The sequence below is a fragment of the Oncorhynchus kisutch genome, linkage group LG8 (assembly GCF_002021735.2).
Source record: "Oncorhynchus kisutch isolate 150728-3 linkage group LG8, Okis_V2, whole genome shotgun sequence".
Classification (NCBI taxonomy): domain Eukaryota; kingdom Metazoa; phylum Chordata; class Actinopteri; order Salmoniformes; family Salmonidae; genus Oncorhynchus; species Oncorhynchus kisutch.
Genome location: NC_034181.2, coordinates 72,945,227 through 72,964,943, shown reverse-complemented (window position 1 = coordinate 72,964,943; position 19,717 = coordinate 72,945,227). Strand labels below are relative to the sequence as shown.

Here is a 19,717-nt window from a genome sequence, read left to right as displayed (position 1 = left end):
GTCTTGGAGCGATATAGTCCAACTGTGGAGGGAAATATGAATCCTACAAAGTCTTGATTATGCTTATCATTTTGAATGCACTCATTTGTCTCCTTTCAGCTGGCCTATATTCCAGCTGATATTATGACCAGATGTCTTGTGTTTTGTCTTGGCAATAGAGGAGAATTGGTGTCTACAGGCTTAATTACAGTAATGATGTGAGCTGATTGAAAGGGGCTGATTCATGCAGACAATGGCAGGACATCTGCCTGAGATCCCCATTAACCTCCATGGCGGCTGCCTCGGCCCTGTCTGGGACAACATTCTATTCTGGATTGCCATGGCCACAGCGTTTTACAGTGAGAGAGGGAACAGAAAACCCTGGGTTTACGGCTTCAGCCTCTTCCAAGCCACTGCAATATTCACTGGAAATTGTACTTGAGCAACGCCACCACTGGTTAAGCGGCTCAAATGGTTAGGCTACACCAACAGGACTGAACATCGCTTTTACCAACCCAGAATCTAGGATTTCATTGTGCCCACTCAACATAGTAGAAAGAAACGCCTAATAATAAACACTAGATTATAATGACTGAATTGAAATGCTGTCCAAGAGAGCATGGTTAATTTTCCCATATGGAGTTGATCTGTTAGATGGTTTCTAAAGCCTATCATATCCTTATTGAGCAATGCTTAAACGGGAATCCATGTATAGATTCATAGTGCCTGATTTTAATGTGTCTGTCTGTCTTCTGGAGGAGTCAGTGAGTCACAGAGGAGATGATGAACACCGTTGTTTCACTTGAATGCAGTTGTTAGTAATGTAGCATGTAATTTCTCGAGGCATCTCTCAGCGTCTGTCATTGTGGTTACCAGTCTCTTATTTACTGCAGTGAGCTGGGAGCAGTAATTATACGGGCCCCAGAGATGAGGTCCACTCAGCCCAGCCTCCCCCAGAGACAAGACGCTGCCTGAGTGATGCTATTCTACCCCCTTCCCTCCGCAGGAACCTAGGGAGCCTGCGTCACATCAAGGTGTCCCTCCACCTAATTGATGAAATGTATTTAATTCCAGAGTGTCCCCACCCACCAGGTAGTGATGTTCTGTAAGGTACGCAGCACATTTCTATTCAGACGTGCTTATTTAACAGATTAGCATGCAAGCAGATGTATGATAGAAGGAGAAAAGGGGATCGGAGGGCAAATCCTCCCCTATTTCTCTCTCTCCATCACTCCTTGTCTAATCTGAGGATGTGCCATGCAGATGTGTTAATTGCATTTCAGTGCTTTAAAACGTTTCCTTGAGTGCACCGAACAGCTTATTTTCCTTTTAAAACGTTAAGTACATCAAAAGGGTTACCACAGATTTTATTTTTAGATAGCGGTAAAAACTGATCTTGAAATGGGCTTACATAGAAATCGGATGCTATCTCTATAATGGAAAGTACATGGTCTGACCGTTTCAACGAAGAGGAAAATAACATAACTGTACATATTGTTAACAGATACGGTCTTTTAAAAAAGAAGAGGGGTGGAAAAAGACTGTCAGCCCTTACACCAAGCATTAATGGCAAATTAATTTATTTCTCAGGGAAAATATTTGGCAAGGCGAGAGCTCCCTCTTTAAAAGACAAATGCATTCCCTGTTGGAATATGAGTCATGGTCTAGCAAGGTGTTTTTTGGGACACCAAACGACACAGGAAGGTCAGTGGCACTTGTATCTGTTAAATGGATTGGATTAAGTGGAGGCTGCCTCTTCGGCTGCTGCCGTTTCCTTTTCTAATGTAACTTTTTGTTCTCTGAGAGGCGGCAGGTTGGGAAGGCGTTGTTCCACTCAGGGATTTCACATGGTACTAAGTGCGGGTGCAAAAAACTATTCTCCTGGTATTAAGGAAATTGACATGACATTTGTTTTATACATTCATTTATTCTGTCACTACTCTTTGTTTAGGAAATGCTACATGCAGTGTAGCTACTACTGGAGTTTGAGGCAATTTTCCACAGGCTGTTTTGGTAGATGACATCAAGCATGTGTTTCTTCCCTAAGACAGCAGGATCTGTGCAGTAGCATCCTGGCTTCCTAATGTATCTGAGGCTCTTCCTCTGTTCAGGTAGCACTCTCAGGCCCATAGAGGGAGCACTGTGTACATGGTGGGGAGGAGTGTCCGATTCACTGCAGTTTCAAATCTGGGTTGGGGAATAGAACATTGCCACACTGATGTTTAGGATGTCTCAACATAGGGAGAGCTCCAAAGAGGCTGGAACAGGGACGTGCTGTACAGTCATTCCATAGAAGGGGTTAAACCCCCTCCTTTGCAGAGTTGATGTAAAACACACATGTTATGTAACAGGGTGGGTAGATGGTATGTGGGGGGGCGGTGGTCTAAACCAATTATGAGTGGTTCTCTGGAGGTGGGGAACGACCTTTGTGTATAATTAGTTATCTTATTTAAAGCAAAGATTTTGAGTAGAATAACTAATTAGCTGTCATAAAAGGCAAATTAAAGATTTGTGTGATCCCTGAGGGAATTGAGGAAACCCCATTTTTGTTTTGCTATGCGCATGCACAAACCACACACGAGCGCACGCACACAGCACTCTCTCCTCATTAAGACTGTTTTTAGTTCTGTGGAAGGCTGACAGGCGAGCACTGTTGGCATAAGTGCAGAGAGCTCCTCTAACAAGCCATGAGATGCAGGTAGAACAGACCACCCTTAGCTAGTGTGGCTTCAATTTGAAGCTTTTTAGCTTCATTTACACTCAACATTGGTATTTATAGCAGGCTTTGTGATCCTAATGCGCCAGCTTCTAGGGGCCCGTTTTGGGGAGGGAGGAGGTGAGGGAGCTGGAGGGTAGGCAGAACACTAATTGATGGTTCCCATCACCAGCGCTGGACCAATTAGCCTCCCCTTTCCACTTGTGATAAAGAAATGGGGCGAAGGCTGAATACCACCAGAGCTCTTATTCACATACAAACCAAAGCCATCAATTTAACTAACAAGCTCACCCTTTCCCTTATTTTAAAAGGAGAGATGCTAATTATATTACATTCACAGTATTACTGATGGTCAGAAATTGCTGAACAAATCTGGATCCAATAAGGGGTGTGTGTGACAGAGAGGAAGAGAGACCGGAACATGTGCTTTGGTATTCAGACGAACAAAGTACTTTGACAAAGTGCTGAGGTTTTTGTGCAGGGAAAAAACGACATGCTCAGAGAGGAGAATCAGGGGCATTGGGTGATACACTGCCTAGCTACCAGCAGAGGCTCTGTTTATCATGGAAATAACTACTATGGTTCCAGTGAAACTACAGGGTGGCTGCCCAACACCACTGACATCCAAACACAACTAGAGGACATCAACACACACATTAGAGCACTACTCTCCTGTAACTGCCATCTCTCTCAGACAAATATACTGTAGGTCAATAACAACTGTCTTTACTAGAACACAACACCTCAACAACAGATCACACCTCCTGAGGATAAAGACAAAACATCTAGAAAATGTACTGAAGTTATGAAATTCAAAGAAAGCCTCCCAGCATACCATGTCTTTAAACCATCGGGCATTTGCCGTTTTATTGGCACCCACATACAAAGCCATGGCCGTCCTCCCTCCCTGTGACGCAGGCCGCGTCCGGTTTTTGAGAGAAATGTGTTTTGAAAGCAGAGAGGCGAGCGGTGGCCGTCGTGTGTTCTATTAGACAGATCAATAGCTCAGTATGTGAGAGAGTCTTAAGAGCTGTTGTCCTGTGCTTTCAGCTGTGGCAGACCTGTTAGTGCTACGGAGGGGTGCCGCCTGCCACTGCCTCTGTACCAGCAGTGGCCTGAGGGGGGCTTTTAGTCCAAACACAAATGTCAACCACACATAGACTATTAGTGTTTAGTGCAGTTATTAAATGGACTTTATTTGTCCTTTAGGAGGCTAAAAGGCACACTTAAAGGGACCAGCGTGACAGCGGGGCAATTTGCGGGTTTAGTTACTCAGGCTCGCTCGTTGCTGACACATGAGTACAGATAAGTGTAAAAGAAGGAAAGGCTGTAATGCAGTGAGCGTGGTGTGTGTCTGTGTGAGTGCGCGCTGAGAGGCACTTAGGCCATAACATATCTCACTGGGGTCTGCGAGCAGCGTTCTTGTGGTCAGAGGCGTTTTAAAAGGTTAATGTTAATCTATACCAAACAAAGCCCATGAGAAGCTTTTACAGCTGTGGACAGTTCAGAGCAATGAGTGCTGATGAAATGGTAGGTGACTAACATAATATACAGCATGCTGTAAATACCACGCTAAGCAATATGACTCTGTTACGAGTACAGCTTCAAGAAACACTAGGCCTGCCTGCGTAGTATGTTCCTGTTGCATTGTATATGGTTTACCTGGTGTAATATAACATCTGTTTCCATGGGAGCAGCAAGTGGAGTGAATGTAGTCCAATGTGACCTGTGTGCCTATCTGAACGGAAGAGTGTTCATGTTAATGCATATGAAGCAGAGAGGCAGTGCACTTTCTCGTGATGCTCTGCTGCCTCCAGACGCTGCAGCAGCAGCCTTATCAAAAAGAGAACATGAAAAGTCACTGGTGTTCCTGGGCAGTGAATCACGCCGCGGCGTTTGTCTCCTTATCGCTACAGGTGTGCCGATGCTCTCCGTCCAGCCCAAAGGGAAACAGAAGGGGTGCGCTGGCTGCAATCGCAAGATTAAAGACCGCTACCTGCTCAAGGCCCTGGACAAATACTGGCACGAGGACTGTCTGAAATGTGCCTGCTGCGACTGTCGCCTGGGGGAGGTGGGCGCCACCCTCTACACGAAAGCCAACCTCATCCTCTGTCGCAGGGACTACCTGAGGTAAGAGAAGCCACAGTCAGTCGCCCCTCACAGAACAGAAAGGCCGCGCCCCACCTAGGGCTGTCATTAAAAAGTGCTCTCACTACCGCTAGTGTAGCGCCACCATGAATGTCTATGAACCTGCCTCTCACTAGAACTGTCTAATTTGGGTCCATTTGTATGTGAACCAGTGTTTTTTTGTTTTTTTTAGAAGACATTTCCTCCCAGGCTGTTTTAGTAGATCAAGCGCCTGTTTGTTCCTCATTATAGGATATCGATGCTGACTAGATGTGTCAATTAAGCCTGAATCCCATTATGCTCATGTGCTGACTCTCCCCAGGCTCTGATCTGAAGCCTTGGGAAGGCAGAGCGGAAAGTTTCCAGTTCCATGTTTGTTTGTTTTTAACTCTTTTTTTTCTGTTTCAATTTTGTTGCTTGTTTACATGAACACAGCACTCTCCCCTGCGGTACAGACCTGGTTTCAGTAACAGTAGAGATGGGTCATGTTGTTCTGGGAAGACTCCAGGCAGGCTAGCTTCAACCTCTGTCTGTGGCTCAATGTTTTCCCCCTGTACTCTGCCATCTGCTTGCTAAATTAAACATGATCATTTCCTGGGCGTTAAGTCACATTCCCTGGGGCTTCCAAATGAGATCCTACCATTTATCCCCGAGACCATCCCCTGGGGGCCAGCCTAGAGACCTTGCTGCCCCTGGCCTCTCCCTGTCTTTCCCCTCCCTCTCCCACTCTGCCCTACCAGCAGGTCCCAACCGAGAGGGGCTTAGGGGCCGGGCGTTGAGAGGAGCCATTACCATCCATCAGCTCCCACCAAGAGTTAATGCTGTTAAGATGCAGTGAGAGAGGTTCACTAAACTGCTGCTGCCCCCGGAAGGGGCAGATTGTGCAGATGAGGTCATAATAAAAGGAGCAAATGACAAGAGAAGGCAAAAATTATTAAGCCAAGAGTGGCACTTTTGATATGGTTAAATATGATCCCCTAAAAGGGCCGGCTTCTCCCTCCCTCTATCTGATTGATTTCTCCTCCCATTATGAAGGCCTTATCGTGGACATCAGCTCCCTGATGAAAATGTGTTCCTATGGCACAGGCCAGAAGGGGCTAACTGGCCTGACCGGCAGCTCTGCAGAAAGCAAACTCAAAGCAAGACCAGGTGAGAGAGGGAAGAAAATGAGGGGCAGAGGGGGCTAGAATGAGAGGGAGGAAGCAAGGGAGAGATGGGCTTTCTGTGTTTATGCCTGGACCCCGATGGCCTAATGAAATCCAGCCCACTCATCTGCTCTTCAGCCTGAGACAAATGCATGCAACTTAATGGCTGGAGATGTTTGAGATGAATTCTATTATGGAACAAATTAAAAATGTTCCCTTTCTCAGCAGCAAGGGAAGAGACCGTTTTAGAGCTCATAGTTTTAAAGTAGGTGACACAGGCTCCATACGGCCTTGTAATCCCCTCACAGAGCCCCCGTCCTGCACGGAGAGAGGAACGCTTCCCCTCACCTCCATTAATGAAGTGGAATCCTCCTGTATGGAGCTGCAGTTCATTAGGGACATGCAGCCAGGGTGGATCAAACACTATTTATTTCCCTGGGTTTGGAGCCCTGCCATACGCACATTAATTATGATAGGAGCTCCGTCTGTGTTCGTCCTTCAGGAGCTCAGGAGCACCGGTAACATCTTGTGCACGCCCCCCTTCCCCCCGCTCTCCCCTGCCTGGCCTGCCAGCAGCGTCTTCTTCTAAAACCTCAGATCAGAAGTTTCTGAATTCACTTGACAATCTATTCCCTCTGTAAAAGACTGGGTTCGTTTAATAGCAGTTTTACCACACTTTCATTATCACGGAAAACAATAGATTAATTAGGTGTTTCATTTTTGTCTAGGACTCAGGATCTGGCGACCTCGCCAAAGAAGGTTGACAAGCCAGTCGTGCTTTTGATCGCCCGAACCCCAAGCCTGACATCGTTTTATAGTCTAACTGACAAATATTTTAGGGGGAACAGACTATCAGTCATCTACTTATCGAAGTAGAGCGCTTTTAATTGAAATTTTAAAAGCCCTTTTTTTCAAGCTAATGGACATTGTAAGTTATGCAGTACCAACGGCACTGCAATGGAAGTAGATATTAATAAGATGTTTTGATGACAGTTACTGTGGATGTATTCATGAATGTCAAACTTCTCTGCCACCCACCAGAGACTTAGAGGAAAAAATATATAAACTATAAAACGTCCTATATAAAAAGAAACATCCTCTCACTGTCAACTATTTATTTTCAGCAAACTTAACATGTGTAAATATTTGTATGAACATAAGATTCAACAACTGAGACATAAACTGAACAAGTTCCACAGACCTGTGACTAACAGAAATGGAGTAATGTGTCCCTGAACAAAGGGTGGGGGGTGGTAAGTCAGTATCTGGTGTGGCCACCAGCTGCATTAAGTACTGCAGTGCATCTCCTCATGTACTGCACCATATTTGCCAGTTATTGCTGTGAGATGTTACCCAACTCTTCCACCAAGGCACCTGCAAGTTCCCGGACATTTCTGGGGGGAATGGCCCTAGCCCTCACCCTCCGATCCAACAGGTCCCAGACATGCTCAATGGGATTGAGATCCGGGCTTTTCGCTGGCCATGGCAGAACACTGACATTCCTGTCTTTCAGGAAATCACGCACAGAACGAGCAGTATGGCTGGTGACATTGTCATGCTGGAGGGTCATGTCAGGATGAGCCTGTAGGAATGGTACCAGATGAGGGAGGAAGATGTCTTCCCTGTAACGCACAGCGTTGAGATTGCCTGCAATGACAACAAGCTCAGTCCGATGATGCTGTGACACCCCGCCCCAGACCATAACGGACCCTCCACCTCCAAATCGATCCCGCTCCAGAGTACAGGCCTCGGTGTAACGCTCATTCCTTTGGCGACGAATGCAAATCCGACCATTATCCCTGGTGAGACAAAACCGCGATTCGTCAGTGAAGCGCACTTTTTGCTAGTCCTGCCTGGTTCAGCGACGGTGGGTTTGTGCCCATAGGTGACGTTGTTGCAAGTGATGTCTGGTGAGGACCTGCCTTACAACAGGCCTCAGTCCAGTCTCTCAGCCTATTGCGGACAGTCTGAGCACTGATGGAGGGTTTGTGCGTTCCTGGTGTTGCCATCCTGTACCTGCCCTGCAGGTGTGATGTTCGGCTGTACCGATCCTGTGCAGGTGTTACACGTGGTCTGCCACTGCGAGGACTATCAGCCGTCCGTCCTGTCTCCCTGTAGCGCTGTCTTAGGCGCCTTAAACTACGAACATTGCAATTTTTTGCCCTGGCCACATCTGCAGTCCTCATGCCTCCTTGCAGCATGCCTAAGGCACGTTCACACAGATGAGCAGGGAGCCTGGGCATCTTTCTTTTAGTGTTTTTCAGAGTCAGTAGAAAGGCCTCTTTAGTGTCCTAAGTTTTCATAACTGACCTTAATTGCCTACCGTCTGTAAGCTGTTAATGTCTTAACGACCATTCCACAGGTGCATGTTCACATTAATTGTTTATGGTTCATTGAACAAGCATGGGGAAACAGTGTTCAAACACTTTGTGAAGATCTGTGAAGTTATTTGGATTTTTACAAAATATCTTTGAAAGACAGGGTCCTGAAAAAGGGACATTTCTTTTTTTTGAGCAGTGTGTGTATATATATATATATTGCTCAAAAAAATTCACATACTGTTGTGCAAATGGAATAGACAACAGGTGGAAATTATAGGCAATTAGCAAGACACCCCCAATAAAGGAGTGGTTCTGCAGGTGATAACCACAGACCACTTCTCAGTTCCTATGCTTCCTGGCTGATGTTTTGGTCACTTTTGAATGCTGGCGGTGCTTTCACTCTAGTGGTAGCATGAGACTGAGTCTACAACCCACACAAGTGGCTCAGGTAGTGCAGCTCATCCAGGATGGCACATCAATGCGAGCTGTGGCAAGAAGGTTTGCTGTGTCTGTCAGCGTAGTGTCCAGAGCATGGAGGCGCTACCAGGAGACGTGGAGGAGGCCGTAGGAGGGCAACAACCCAGAGGCAGGACCGCTACTTCCGCCTTTGTGCAAGGAGGAGCACTGCTAGAGCCCTGCAAAATGACCTCCAGCAGGCCACAAATGTACATGTGTCTGCTCAAACGGTCAGAAACAGACTCCATGAGGGTGGTATGAGGGCCCGACGTCCACAGGTGGGGGTTGTGCTTACAGCCCAACACCGTGCAGGACGTTTGACATTTGCCAGAGAAGACCAAGATTGGCAAATTCGCCACTGGCGCCCTGTGCTCTTCACAGATGAAAGCAGGTTCACACTAGCACATGTGACAGACGTGACAGAGTCTGGAGACTCCGTGGAGAACGTTCTGCTGCCTGCAACATCCTCCAGCATGACCGGTTTGGCGGTGGGTCAGTCATGGTGTGGGGGGGTATTATATTGGGGGGCCGCACAGCCCTCCATGTGCTTGCCAGAGGTAGCCTGACTGCCATTAGGTACCTAGATGAGATCCTCAGACCCCTTGTGAGACTATATGCTGGTGCGGTTGGCCCTGGGTTCCTCCTAATACAAGACAATGTTAGACCTCATGTGGCTGGAGTGTGTCAGCAGTTCCTGCAAGAGGAAGGTATTGATGCTATGGACTGGCCCGCCCGTTCCCCAGACCTGAATCCAATTGCGCACATCTGGGACATCATGTCTCGCTCCATCCACCAACGCCACGTTGCACCACAGACTGTCCAGGAGTTGGCGGATGCTTTAGTCCAGGTCTGGGAGGAGATCCCTCAGGAGACCATCCGCCACCTCATGAGGAGCATGCCCAGGCGTTGTAGGGAGGTCATACAGGCACGTGGAGGCCACACGCACTACTGAACCTCATTTTGACTTGTTTTAAGGACATTACATCAAAGTTGGATCAGCCTGTAGTGTGGTTTTCCACTTTAATTTTGAGTGTGACTCCAAATCCAGACCTCCATGGGTTGATACATTTCCATTGATAATTTTTGCGTCATTTTTGTTGTCAGCACATTCAACTATGTAAAGAAAAAAGTATTTAATAAGAATATTTCATTCATTCAGAACTAGGATGTGTTATTTTAGTGTTCCCTTTATTTTTTTGAGCACTGTGTTATATATATATATATATATATATATAAATTACAGGCCTCATCTTTTTAAGTGGGAGAACTTGCACAACTTGCTAAATATTTTTGCCCCACTATATTATTTATATATATATATATATATATATAATATAGTGGGGCAAAAATATTTAGCCACCAATTGTGCAAGTTCTCCCACTTAAAAAGATGAGGCCTGTAATTTTCATCATAGGTACACTTCAACTATGACAGACAATGAGGAAAAAAATCCAGAAAATCACATTGTAGGATTTTTCATGAATTTATTTGCAAATTATGGTGGAAAATAAGTATTTGGTCAATAACAAAAGTTTCTCAATACTTTGTTATATACCCTTTGTTGGCAATGACAGAGGTCAAAAGTTTTCTGTAAGTCTTCACAAGGTTTTCACACACTGTTGCTGGTATTTTGGCCCATTCCTTCATGCAGATCTCCTCTAGAGCAGTGATGTTTTGGGGCTCTTGCTGGGCAACATGGACTTTCAACTCCCTCCAAAGATTTTCTATGGGGTTGAGATCTGGAGACTTGCTAGGCCACTCCAGGACCTTGAAATGCTTCTTACGAAGCCACTCCTTCGTTGCCCGGGCGGTGTGTTTGGGATCATTGTCATCCTGAAAGACCCAGCCACGTTTCATCTTCAATGCCCTTGCTGATGGAAGGATGTTTTCACTCAAAATCTCACGATACATGGCCCCATTCATTCTTTCCTTTACACGGATCAGTCGTCCTGGTCCCTTTGCAGAAAAACAGCCCCAAAGCATGATGTTTCCACCCCCATGCTTCATAGTAGGTATGGTGTTCTTTTGGATGCAACTCAGCATTCTTTGTCCTCCAAACACGACGAGTTAACCAAAAAGTTATATTTTGGTTTCATCTGACCATATGACATTGGGAGAATCTTCTTCTGGATCATCCAAATGCTCTCTAGCAAACTTCAGACGGGCCTGGACATGTACTGGCTTAAGCAGGGGGACACGTCTGGCACTGCAGGATTTGAGTCCCTGGTGGCGTAGTGTGTTACTGATGGTAGGCTTTGTTACTTTGGTCCCAGCTCTCTGCAGGTCATTCACTAGGTCCCCCCGTGTGGTTCTGGGATTTTTGCTCACCGTTCTTGTGATCATTTTGACCCCACGGGGTGAGCTCTTGCGTGGAGCCCCAGATCAAGGGAGATTATCAGTGGTCTTGTATGTCTTCCATTTCCTAATAATTGCTCCCACAGTTGATTTCTTCAAACCAATCTGCAATAGGTAAGCAGCTTCAGTCTTCCCAGCCTGGTGCAGGTCTACAATTTTGTTTCTGGTGTCCTTTGACAGCTCTTTGGTCTTGGCCATAGTGAAGTTTGGAGTGTGACTGTTTGAGGTTGTGGACAGGTGTCTTTTATACTGATAAGTTCAAACAGGTGCCATTAATACAGGTAACGAGTGGAGGACAGAGGAACCTCCTTAAAGAAGAAGTTACAGGTCTGTGAAAGCCAGAAATCTTGCTTGTTTGTAGGTGACCAAATACTTATTTTCCACCATAATTTGCAAATAAATAAATTACAAATCCTACAATGTGATTTCCTGGATTTTTTTTCTTCTCATTTTGTCTGTCATAGTTGTAGTGTACCTATGATAAATCACAGGCCTCATCTTTTTAAGTGGTAGAACTTGCACAATTGGTGGCTGACTAAATACTTTTTTGCCCCACGTATGTATGCATGTATTATAATAAAACAAAACAGAACAGACTTTTGGCTGATGATATATATATATATATCTTAACCAAATGCATTTAAACAAAATGTCAATTGCTCACATTTAGTCCTAATCACCACTTTATTTTAAGAATGTGAAATGTCAGAATAATAGTAGAGAATAACTTATTTCAGCTTTTATTTCTTTCATCACATTCCCTGTGGGTCAGAGGTTTACATACACTCAATTAGTATTTAGTAGCATTGCCTTTAAATAGTTTAACTTGGGTCAAACGTTTCAGGTAGCCTTCCACAAGCTTCCCACAATAAGTTGGGTGAATTTTGGCCCATTCCTCCTGACAGAGCTGGTGTAACTGAGTCAGGTTTGTTGGCCTCCTTGCTCGCACACACACACTTTTTCAGTTCTGCCCTCATATTTTCTATGGGATTGAGGTCAGGGCTTTGTGATGGCCACTCCAATACCTTGACTTTGTTGTCCTTAAGCCATTTTGCCACAACTTTGGAAGTATGCTTGGGGTCATTGTCCATTTGGAAGACCTATTTGTGACCAAGCTTTAACTTCCTGCCTGACTGATGTCTTGATGTTGCCTCTATATCCACATAATTTTCCTGCCTCATGATGCAATCTATTTTGTGAAGTGCACCAGTCCCTCCTGCAGCAAAGCTCCGCCACAACATGATGCTGCCACCCCCGTGCTTCACGGTTGGGATGGTGTTCTTTGGCTTGCAAGCATCCCCCTTTTTCCTCCAAACATAACGATGGTCATTATGGCCAAACAGTTCCCTTTTTGTTTCATCAGACCAGGGGACATTTCTCCAAAAAGTACGTTCTTTGTCCCCATGTGCAGTTGCAAACCGTAGTCTGGCTTTTTTATGGCGGTTTTGGAGCAGTGGCTTCTTCCTTGCTGAGCGGCCTTTCAGGTTAAGTCTCTATAGGACTCGTTTTACTGTGGATATAGATACTTTTGTACCTGTTTCCCCCAGCATCTTCACAAGGTCCTTTACTGTTGTTCTGGGATTGATTTGCACTTTTTGCACCAGAGCAAGTTCATCTCTAGGAGACAGAACGAGTCTCATTCCTGAGCAGTATGACGGCTGCGTGGTCCCATGGTGTTGATACTCGTGTACTATTGTTTGTACAGATGAATGCGATACCTTCAGACTTTTGGAAATTGCTCCCAAGGATGAACCAGATTTGTGGAGGTCTACATTTTTTTTTCTGAGGTCTTGGCTGATTTTCTTTTGATATCCCATGATGTCAAGCAAAGAACTGAGTTTCCAGGTGCCTAGCTTGAAATACAACCACAGGTCCACCTCCAATTGACTCAAATGATGTCTATTAGCCCATCAGAAGCCATGACATCATTTTCTGGAATTTTCCAAGCTGTTTAAAGGCACAGTCAACTTAGTGTATGTAAACTTCTGACCTGCTGGAATTGTGATACAGTGAAATAATCTGTCTGTAAACAATTGTTGGAAAAAGTATTTGTCATGCACAAAGTGTCCTAACTGACTTGCCAAAACTATAGTTTGTTAACAAGGCATTTGTGGAGTGGTTTAAAAATGAGTTTTAATGACTCCAACCTAAATGTATGTAAACTTCTTCTGACTTTATCTAGCTAAATAGCTATCTACATTTTCTGTTAACATTGAGATCTATATAGGACGCTTTACACCTTCAAAGATATAACTGTTGAGGAAGGTCAAAACATGCCTTACGTGCATTAATACAGTAGCTCTCCTTTCAATGAAATCGGACAAACTGTAAATGGAGCGGGTGAATCTCAGAGCTAGAGAACAGAGTAGAAGACTTGAAGAGCTCAAGTCCAATCTCAATTAAACAGAAGACCTGCAGATGATGCCGGCATGCAGGGGGAGAGTCTGAAGTTAGCGAAGCAGCTAAAGAAAGCACAGCTGTCTCTCCAGATCCACGCTAAATCACACAATAACTGAAGGAGTGGAACAATGGAGAGGCTCTAACTTTAATGACAGTTCATTTGGTTTCAACCAGTGAACATCAGTGGAAGAAAATGACTTCCATTATAAACTATTTTGTTTTATTTTCTCTTAACGCTGCAGTGTTTTCTCAATCTTGGCAGTGAACAGTTCTATTCTGCCTTTTTGTTTAATATGCATTTATTTTTTATGGCATTCTGTTGAAGATCATTTAAAATTTCAGGTATCATTTAAATTATTTGACAATCATACTGTGTGCTATTGAATAGATATGCCGTGACAGGTCATTTCACACTAAGACAGAGAATATGAAGGTGGAAAGTCGCTGGAAAGTCCCACTAAACAGCCTCACCATGGTAATGGCTGGTTTCACTTTATCTTACAATGGGATGGATTTTGAAGCTATATAATGTCTCAGTTTGTGTGACCTTTCAAATGAGTATTTGTAACCCTCTTATCCACTTAAATTAACCACTTTTAAACTGGGCCCTTTCTGTGCTTCAAACCCTGCCCAAAAAATTACTTCTTAACAAACTAGGATTGGCTGTAGTGAGGGGCAATGTAGCCTACCCTCAAATTTTCCGCAGCATTCATACTGGGCTAACTGGAAAAATTGTATTAATGTCTAAATAATTTGTATTCCAATTGAGGATATTGACTTTTCTTAATCCAAACAGACAAGAAAATGTAACTGCATCGTGGGAATTCAGTAGAAAATATTCTATGATTTGTAATCATTCTTAAAATAACTCAAATCTCTACTTTATGGTGAACCGCCATTTAAGGTGTTGTGATCCTCATTCCCAACCAGCTCTCCCTAGTGCTATGCATGCTGGTCACTGTAGTCCCTATTCCACAGTGCCCTCCCACTAAATGGTCAGCATAGTGTCTGTCTATTACTCAAAGTGTGCTGCTGTCCCTATATTAACCACAGAGCCCAGGGCCCACACTGCCATAACACTGAAACACAACCTACATGATGGCTTTACATCACTGACATGTCCCCTGGGAAGCATACAATACTGCATCTAATAAAGCATCCATATTCACAGGGCCAGCCAAGTAGCAGGTCAGCACACACACACACAGACCTAGGTCTGAGTCAGACCACAGAGAACAGCCTGGTTTAGTTTGAGCTAGAACTGATGCAGATGCTGATAATAACAATCAATATAGAAAACTGAGTCCTTCATCTTTTTTTTTGAAAGAGGAAAGAAATCACTAATGTAACATTAATAAATCTAAAAGCCTGACAACAATCATTTTACCAAGTGGGTTTGAGCAGCAGCACCTCATCCTTGTGGCATGGAAAGCTCAGCGTTCCAGAGGTCTATATCAACACACTTTACTGGAACAGTAACCAGTTCTAACAATGACTTTGTTCAACACTTCGTATCTATTAGAACCAAACAGCTCTGTCTCGCTCTCTTTCTCCTAGTCTAAGGCAGCAGTCCTCTCCTCTGGGGCAGTGTGCTCTAATTAGACCCTGGGTCTACTGGAGGGATATGTTTTCTGTGACAAGGGGAGAGCAACCGACAGAGACTAATATGGAGAGGGGATACCAACTTGACTATTCTCTCCGTCTGACTCTGAGCCCACAACTTTGGGAAAGTGTTTAACATACTGTCAGAGTAGCAATCTGCTGTCGCCTGCCTGATCCCCTCTCACAAAGCTGTGGCGCTGTCCCCTTTTCCTGCCTGCAGAATGTACAAGTCTATCTGATTCAAAAATCTTTAAATTAAACATAAGGGCAGGCGCTTGGAAAATGTGACTGGGGGCTGCAGGCTCCGGAGTGGAGTTGCCTTTGCTTTGCTTTGAGGAGAAAGATCTACACCAGTGCCTCTTGCTCTGCTTGTGACCTTCATCGTTTGCCTCCTATCTAATAAGCTTAAACAAACAGCAGTGAAATGTGAGTTGTGCGTCTGTTCAGTGTACTGCCGAACATCTAGTTACCTCTCCAAGGTCTCTCCGCCATTCTCCCAGGCAGTCTCTGAATGAAACAGAGGGGGATCGAGGCAGTATCCTTGCAACAGGAATCTTTTGAACGTTTGACTATATTATAGAATTTAGCCTCTTGTGTAAAATCCAGCTGGCTTTGGTTGGAGCAAGTCTCATTAGGTACTTTGGTTTTAAAATAAGAGAACTTTCAACAGTTCAATTGGTTGCCTCAGACCTGTTTTCATTGCTTTCGCTATGTGCTAGGAGAAAGGCTTTGAAGAAGGGGATTAGAACCATGTGACCATTTTAATTAGATCATTAGCAAAGAATTAACATCTAGGTTTGTAGCCCTCATTAACAAAAAATATCAAGTGTGTGCCAAGATAGATTTGTGTATTACATGAGATGTTTTCAGATTTGTGTTTTTTTCACTGTTCGTTCTTTTTTTTTTCTTGGCTTTTACTTTTTGTTCGCTCCTCTGTTGCATGAAGGCTAAGGAAGGTACGTTAATCTCTGTCTGTATTCTCTCTCTCTTCCAGGCTCTTTGGTACAACAGGGAACTGCGCTGCCTGCAGTAAACTGATCCCAGCCTTTGAAATGGTGATGAGAGCCAGAGATAATGTTTACCATTTGGACTGTTTTGCCTGTCAGCTTTGTAACCAGAGGTAAGGAGAGCGAGAGCTCACAACTGTGTCGTGAGACTGCCTTTTTCAAATATGTAATGCTTTTCTGAAATGGCCATCAAACTAGTTAGCCATTTAACAAAAAAACCTGCCTCTTGAGGTGCAACAGATCTGTTTTGGGGTCAGAAACCTAACTCTGACTGTCTGTGTAAATCCATATTATTTTTGTCTGTCTTCCCATTTTGAAAGCACACGTACTGCATTTCATTAGCAACACTGTTAATTATGTTCTATGTTGACCCTGCCATTAGTTTGTTTTGTGACTAGAAACAACTGGGATTATAAACTCGAAGGGAACAAAATTTGCTCATGTATCAAAAGTGGTACAGCTGCCAGACCAATGCCAAGGCTGATCACACTCAACACTCTCAATGCTTTAGTTGAAAGGTTCACTTTAAGCCACAGCAATAGACCTCCAAGAGGCCACTCTACAGGAAGATGCCTCACTAGTTTGGGTACCACACTACAGGGTAGTGGAATTAAACAGACAAAATTTTCTTTTCTTTTCTATTAATACTGTATGCTATTCAGTCCAGGAATGTTAACTAGACACCTTAGTGACCCACATGGACCAAAGCCTTGCTCACTCTGTCCTAGGTCCCGACCTCTCCTCACTTCTGAGCTCTACACTATTACATCCATACATACATACTCTCCTCACAATGCAACAATCCCATAACAGTGCAGCACAGAGAATACTCTACTAATCATGGGGTATTGTGACCCTCTCCATCCATACAGCACAAGCACATTAACCTTCCACAGGGATGAGTGAGTAACCGTGGTGAGCATCTGGCTGGGGTATGGGAATGCTGGCTGCAGCCACTCATGGGGCCAGGCTTTACTGGCTCACTGATACCACAGCCATTGCCCCTCTGCCAGCCCTCAGCCTGCCCAACACATTACTGTGGCCCAGCCTGATAAGCAGCCCTGCCATCAGTACAGCTGTTCTAATCTTCACTCATTCTGTCTATGAAGCTGTGTGTCGTACAGTACATAGGCACCACCATTTAAAAGGATGCCCCTGAACAAGGCAGTTAACCCACTGTTTCCCGGTAGGCCGTCATTGTAAATAAGAGTTTGTTCTTAACTGGCTTGCCTAGCTAAATAAAGGTTAAATAAAAATCAAGGCCTACTTGGGTGTGCGTTTTTTCTTCAATTGACTTGAAATCTAGAGACACAAATTCATACAAGTTGGCACCCAAACTGGTGTATGGAAAGCTTGCCCTGTGGCAGGGTTGCCTTGGAAACCGGTGTGGTGCTTTTCTTGTTGCCTGGGAGGGACTGCTTTCATTGGACGCCAGTCGCATGCTTTGAAATGAAAGTTTGAAATGTTTTTTTTTTATCTACTTGTATTTGAAGCCACACCTTCAGTGACCATCAGAGGGGCCTTTGAATCACACAAGGAACAATGGCATTTGCAAACAAGCGACGTCGCCAAACTGATACAATCAAAGCCCAGAGAGCAGCAATGACCATCCCTTTAACAGCTGATCTCAATCAACCACATTCTTCTCCTAGAGCAATGCTATCATTATCAGCCTGTCAACACAAATAACTGTCATACTACTAATCTCCTTTGTCTCCCCACGTTGTCCTCCTTTTATATTAATGCTTTGCCTTTGTGTTTTCCTGGCTGGCAGGTTTTGTGTGGGGGACAAGTTTTTCCTTAAGAACAACATGATTCTGTGTCAGATGGACTATGAGGAGGGCCAGCTGAACGGCAGCTTTGAGACGCAGGTTCAATAGCCGGGCCTAGTGGCAGCGACCAGGACCCTCGGCCCGCCGTACTTACACATGATGCCATGGATGTTCGGCTGCACTTGGAAAGAGGAGCGTCTGTCTGCTTGCCTGCAATACTTTTTAAATAGCCCTTTATCAGTCCATAAGGACTCTATTGTAAATGTACTACTTTTTGCCCCTCCCCTTCCCACCCCAACACTGAGCAGTTACAAGTTTTGATGTACAGTTGTGCCTGCTTAGCTGAGCACTGTATTGCTTGTATGTTTTTGTGATGTTTGTTTTGGGTTTGTTTATTCTTTTCCCCTTTCGGGAACGTTTCCTTGGAGGGTATGTACAGTCTGTTTTCTCTGTATATATAAACTGGAACATTTATTTTATGAAATGTAATGCAATTTTATTACTAGTGTGAATTAAAGATTCTTAAATGTTCATAGTGAGTTTTTTTTGTTCGTATACCAAAACCAAAGTTGTTTGAGGAGGCTGGCCCATGTGTTGATATATCATTATCATCTCAAACCACAGAGCTGGGAAAAAAAAGCCTTGAGGGAAAACTTTTTTAAGTAATGGAGGAAAAGAAATGAAGTTTTATTACATTTTTCAAAGAGTGCTGATGGAATTAGAAATGCTGTTTCAAATGAACTAAGATTTTATTTGGAATAAAATAATGACTTCTCCAGACTGTGTTGTTGTACTGAGTGTGCAGGTGTCATGAAAGAAGCAGTGTTTGGATGAGAACACAGAGGGAGAGCAAGAGCGTCTGCACCCACTGAATCATGCCTCGCTAATTGCCATCTGATTATGAGTGTGAATTGGCTGGGAAATGAAACGCACCAGCAAATAACAAATTAGATAAATGCTCATTGCATTTGAGTTTATTCTAACTAGATGTGGAGCTGCAATAACCAATTTAGGTTGGTGGCACCGTCTCTATTTATCTGAGGGGAGAAGGCAAGGAGCAAAACTCAAGACTTTGTTATATCATTATCTTATTATGAAATAGAATGGTGTATATACAATGTAGTATTCTGGAATGATAGTTTTATTAGTTAATACTGTATTAGCAAAAAAGATCACTTGAAACTGTATCAGATAAAGTAACCAAAAATGTGAGACATTGCATCGGATGCAATGTTTGAGTCTTAAAATAAGGCACTGTCCACTTTAAGGGAGAATTATGAGTGAAAGCAAAGCTTGTCTTGAACATATGGGGTATTAAAAGAGAGCGGAGCATATTCAACAGATCTGAATAGCTTTTATGTACAAAGGCATTGCAATTAAGGGATTGCTACTTAGGTGACACTATCCTTTGTCATACTACTTTTGATTTTCATCGGTTGGTGGTAATTCTTGTTTCTATGGGCTCAGAGCCACAGGAGACCTGCTTTGCAGCGTTTCTGCCATTTAAAGCAATTCGCTTCATCCTGAGCAAAAATTGTGAGGAAACCAGTTGGGGTCTTTGAGCATATTGAAATTTCCTTTTAAGCATGTCTTACAACTTGGGTAAGAACAAATATATATAAAACTACATTTATTTTAATGGACTCTAATGTTACCGCAAAAACTTGTAACAATGTTTTTCAAAAGTTTACAGGTAATTAAAGAGAAACATCAGTGTTTTTTATTTATTTTTTGCTGTAAAGGCATATTAAAAACTCCACAAATAAAAATCTATGTATTCATATTTTTATAGACCTATATTCTAAATGTACAGTGTTAAAAAATTGATTTCTTTTGA

At 43.8% G+C, this 19,717-nt stretch overlaps 1 protein-coding gene across 5 annotated transcripts in view; it reads left to right on the top strand.

The window, feature by feature from the left end:
- The window catches only part of LOC109894982 (rhombotin-1-like), a 29,440-nt gene extending 11,029 nt beyond the window's left edge, over positions 1–18,411 (top strand). For 3 of the 5 annotated variants that reach the window (XM_031831147.1, XM_031831146.1, XM_031831145.1), the window contains 4 exons: positions 4,612–4,825; positions 5,858–5,971; positions 16,096–16,221; positions 17,883–18,411. In XM_031831147.1, coding sequence (XP_031687007.1) covers positions 4,620–4,825; positions 5,858–5,971; positions 16,096–16,221; positions 17,883–17,988 — 552 coding nt within the window. In that variant the 5' untranslated portion in view covers positions 4,612–4,619 and the 3' untranslated portion in view covers positions 17,989–18,411. The remainder of the gene's footprint in view (positions 1–4,611; positions 4,826–5,857; positions 5,972–16,095; positions 16,222–17,882) is intronic. The other 2 variants (XM_031831148.1, XM_031831149.1) reach the window with 1 other exon arrangement.
- The last annotated feature ends 1,306 nt before the right edge of the window (positions 18,412–19,717 follow it).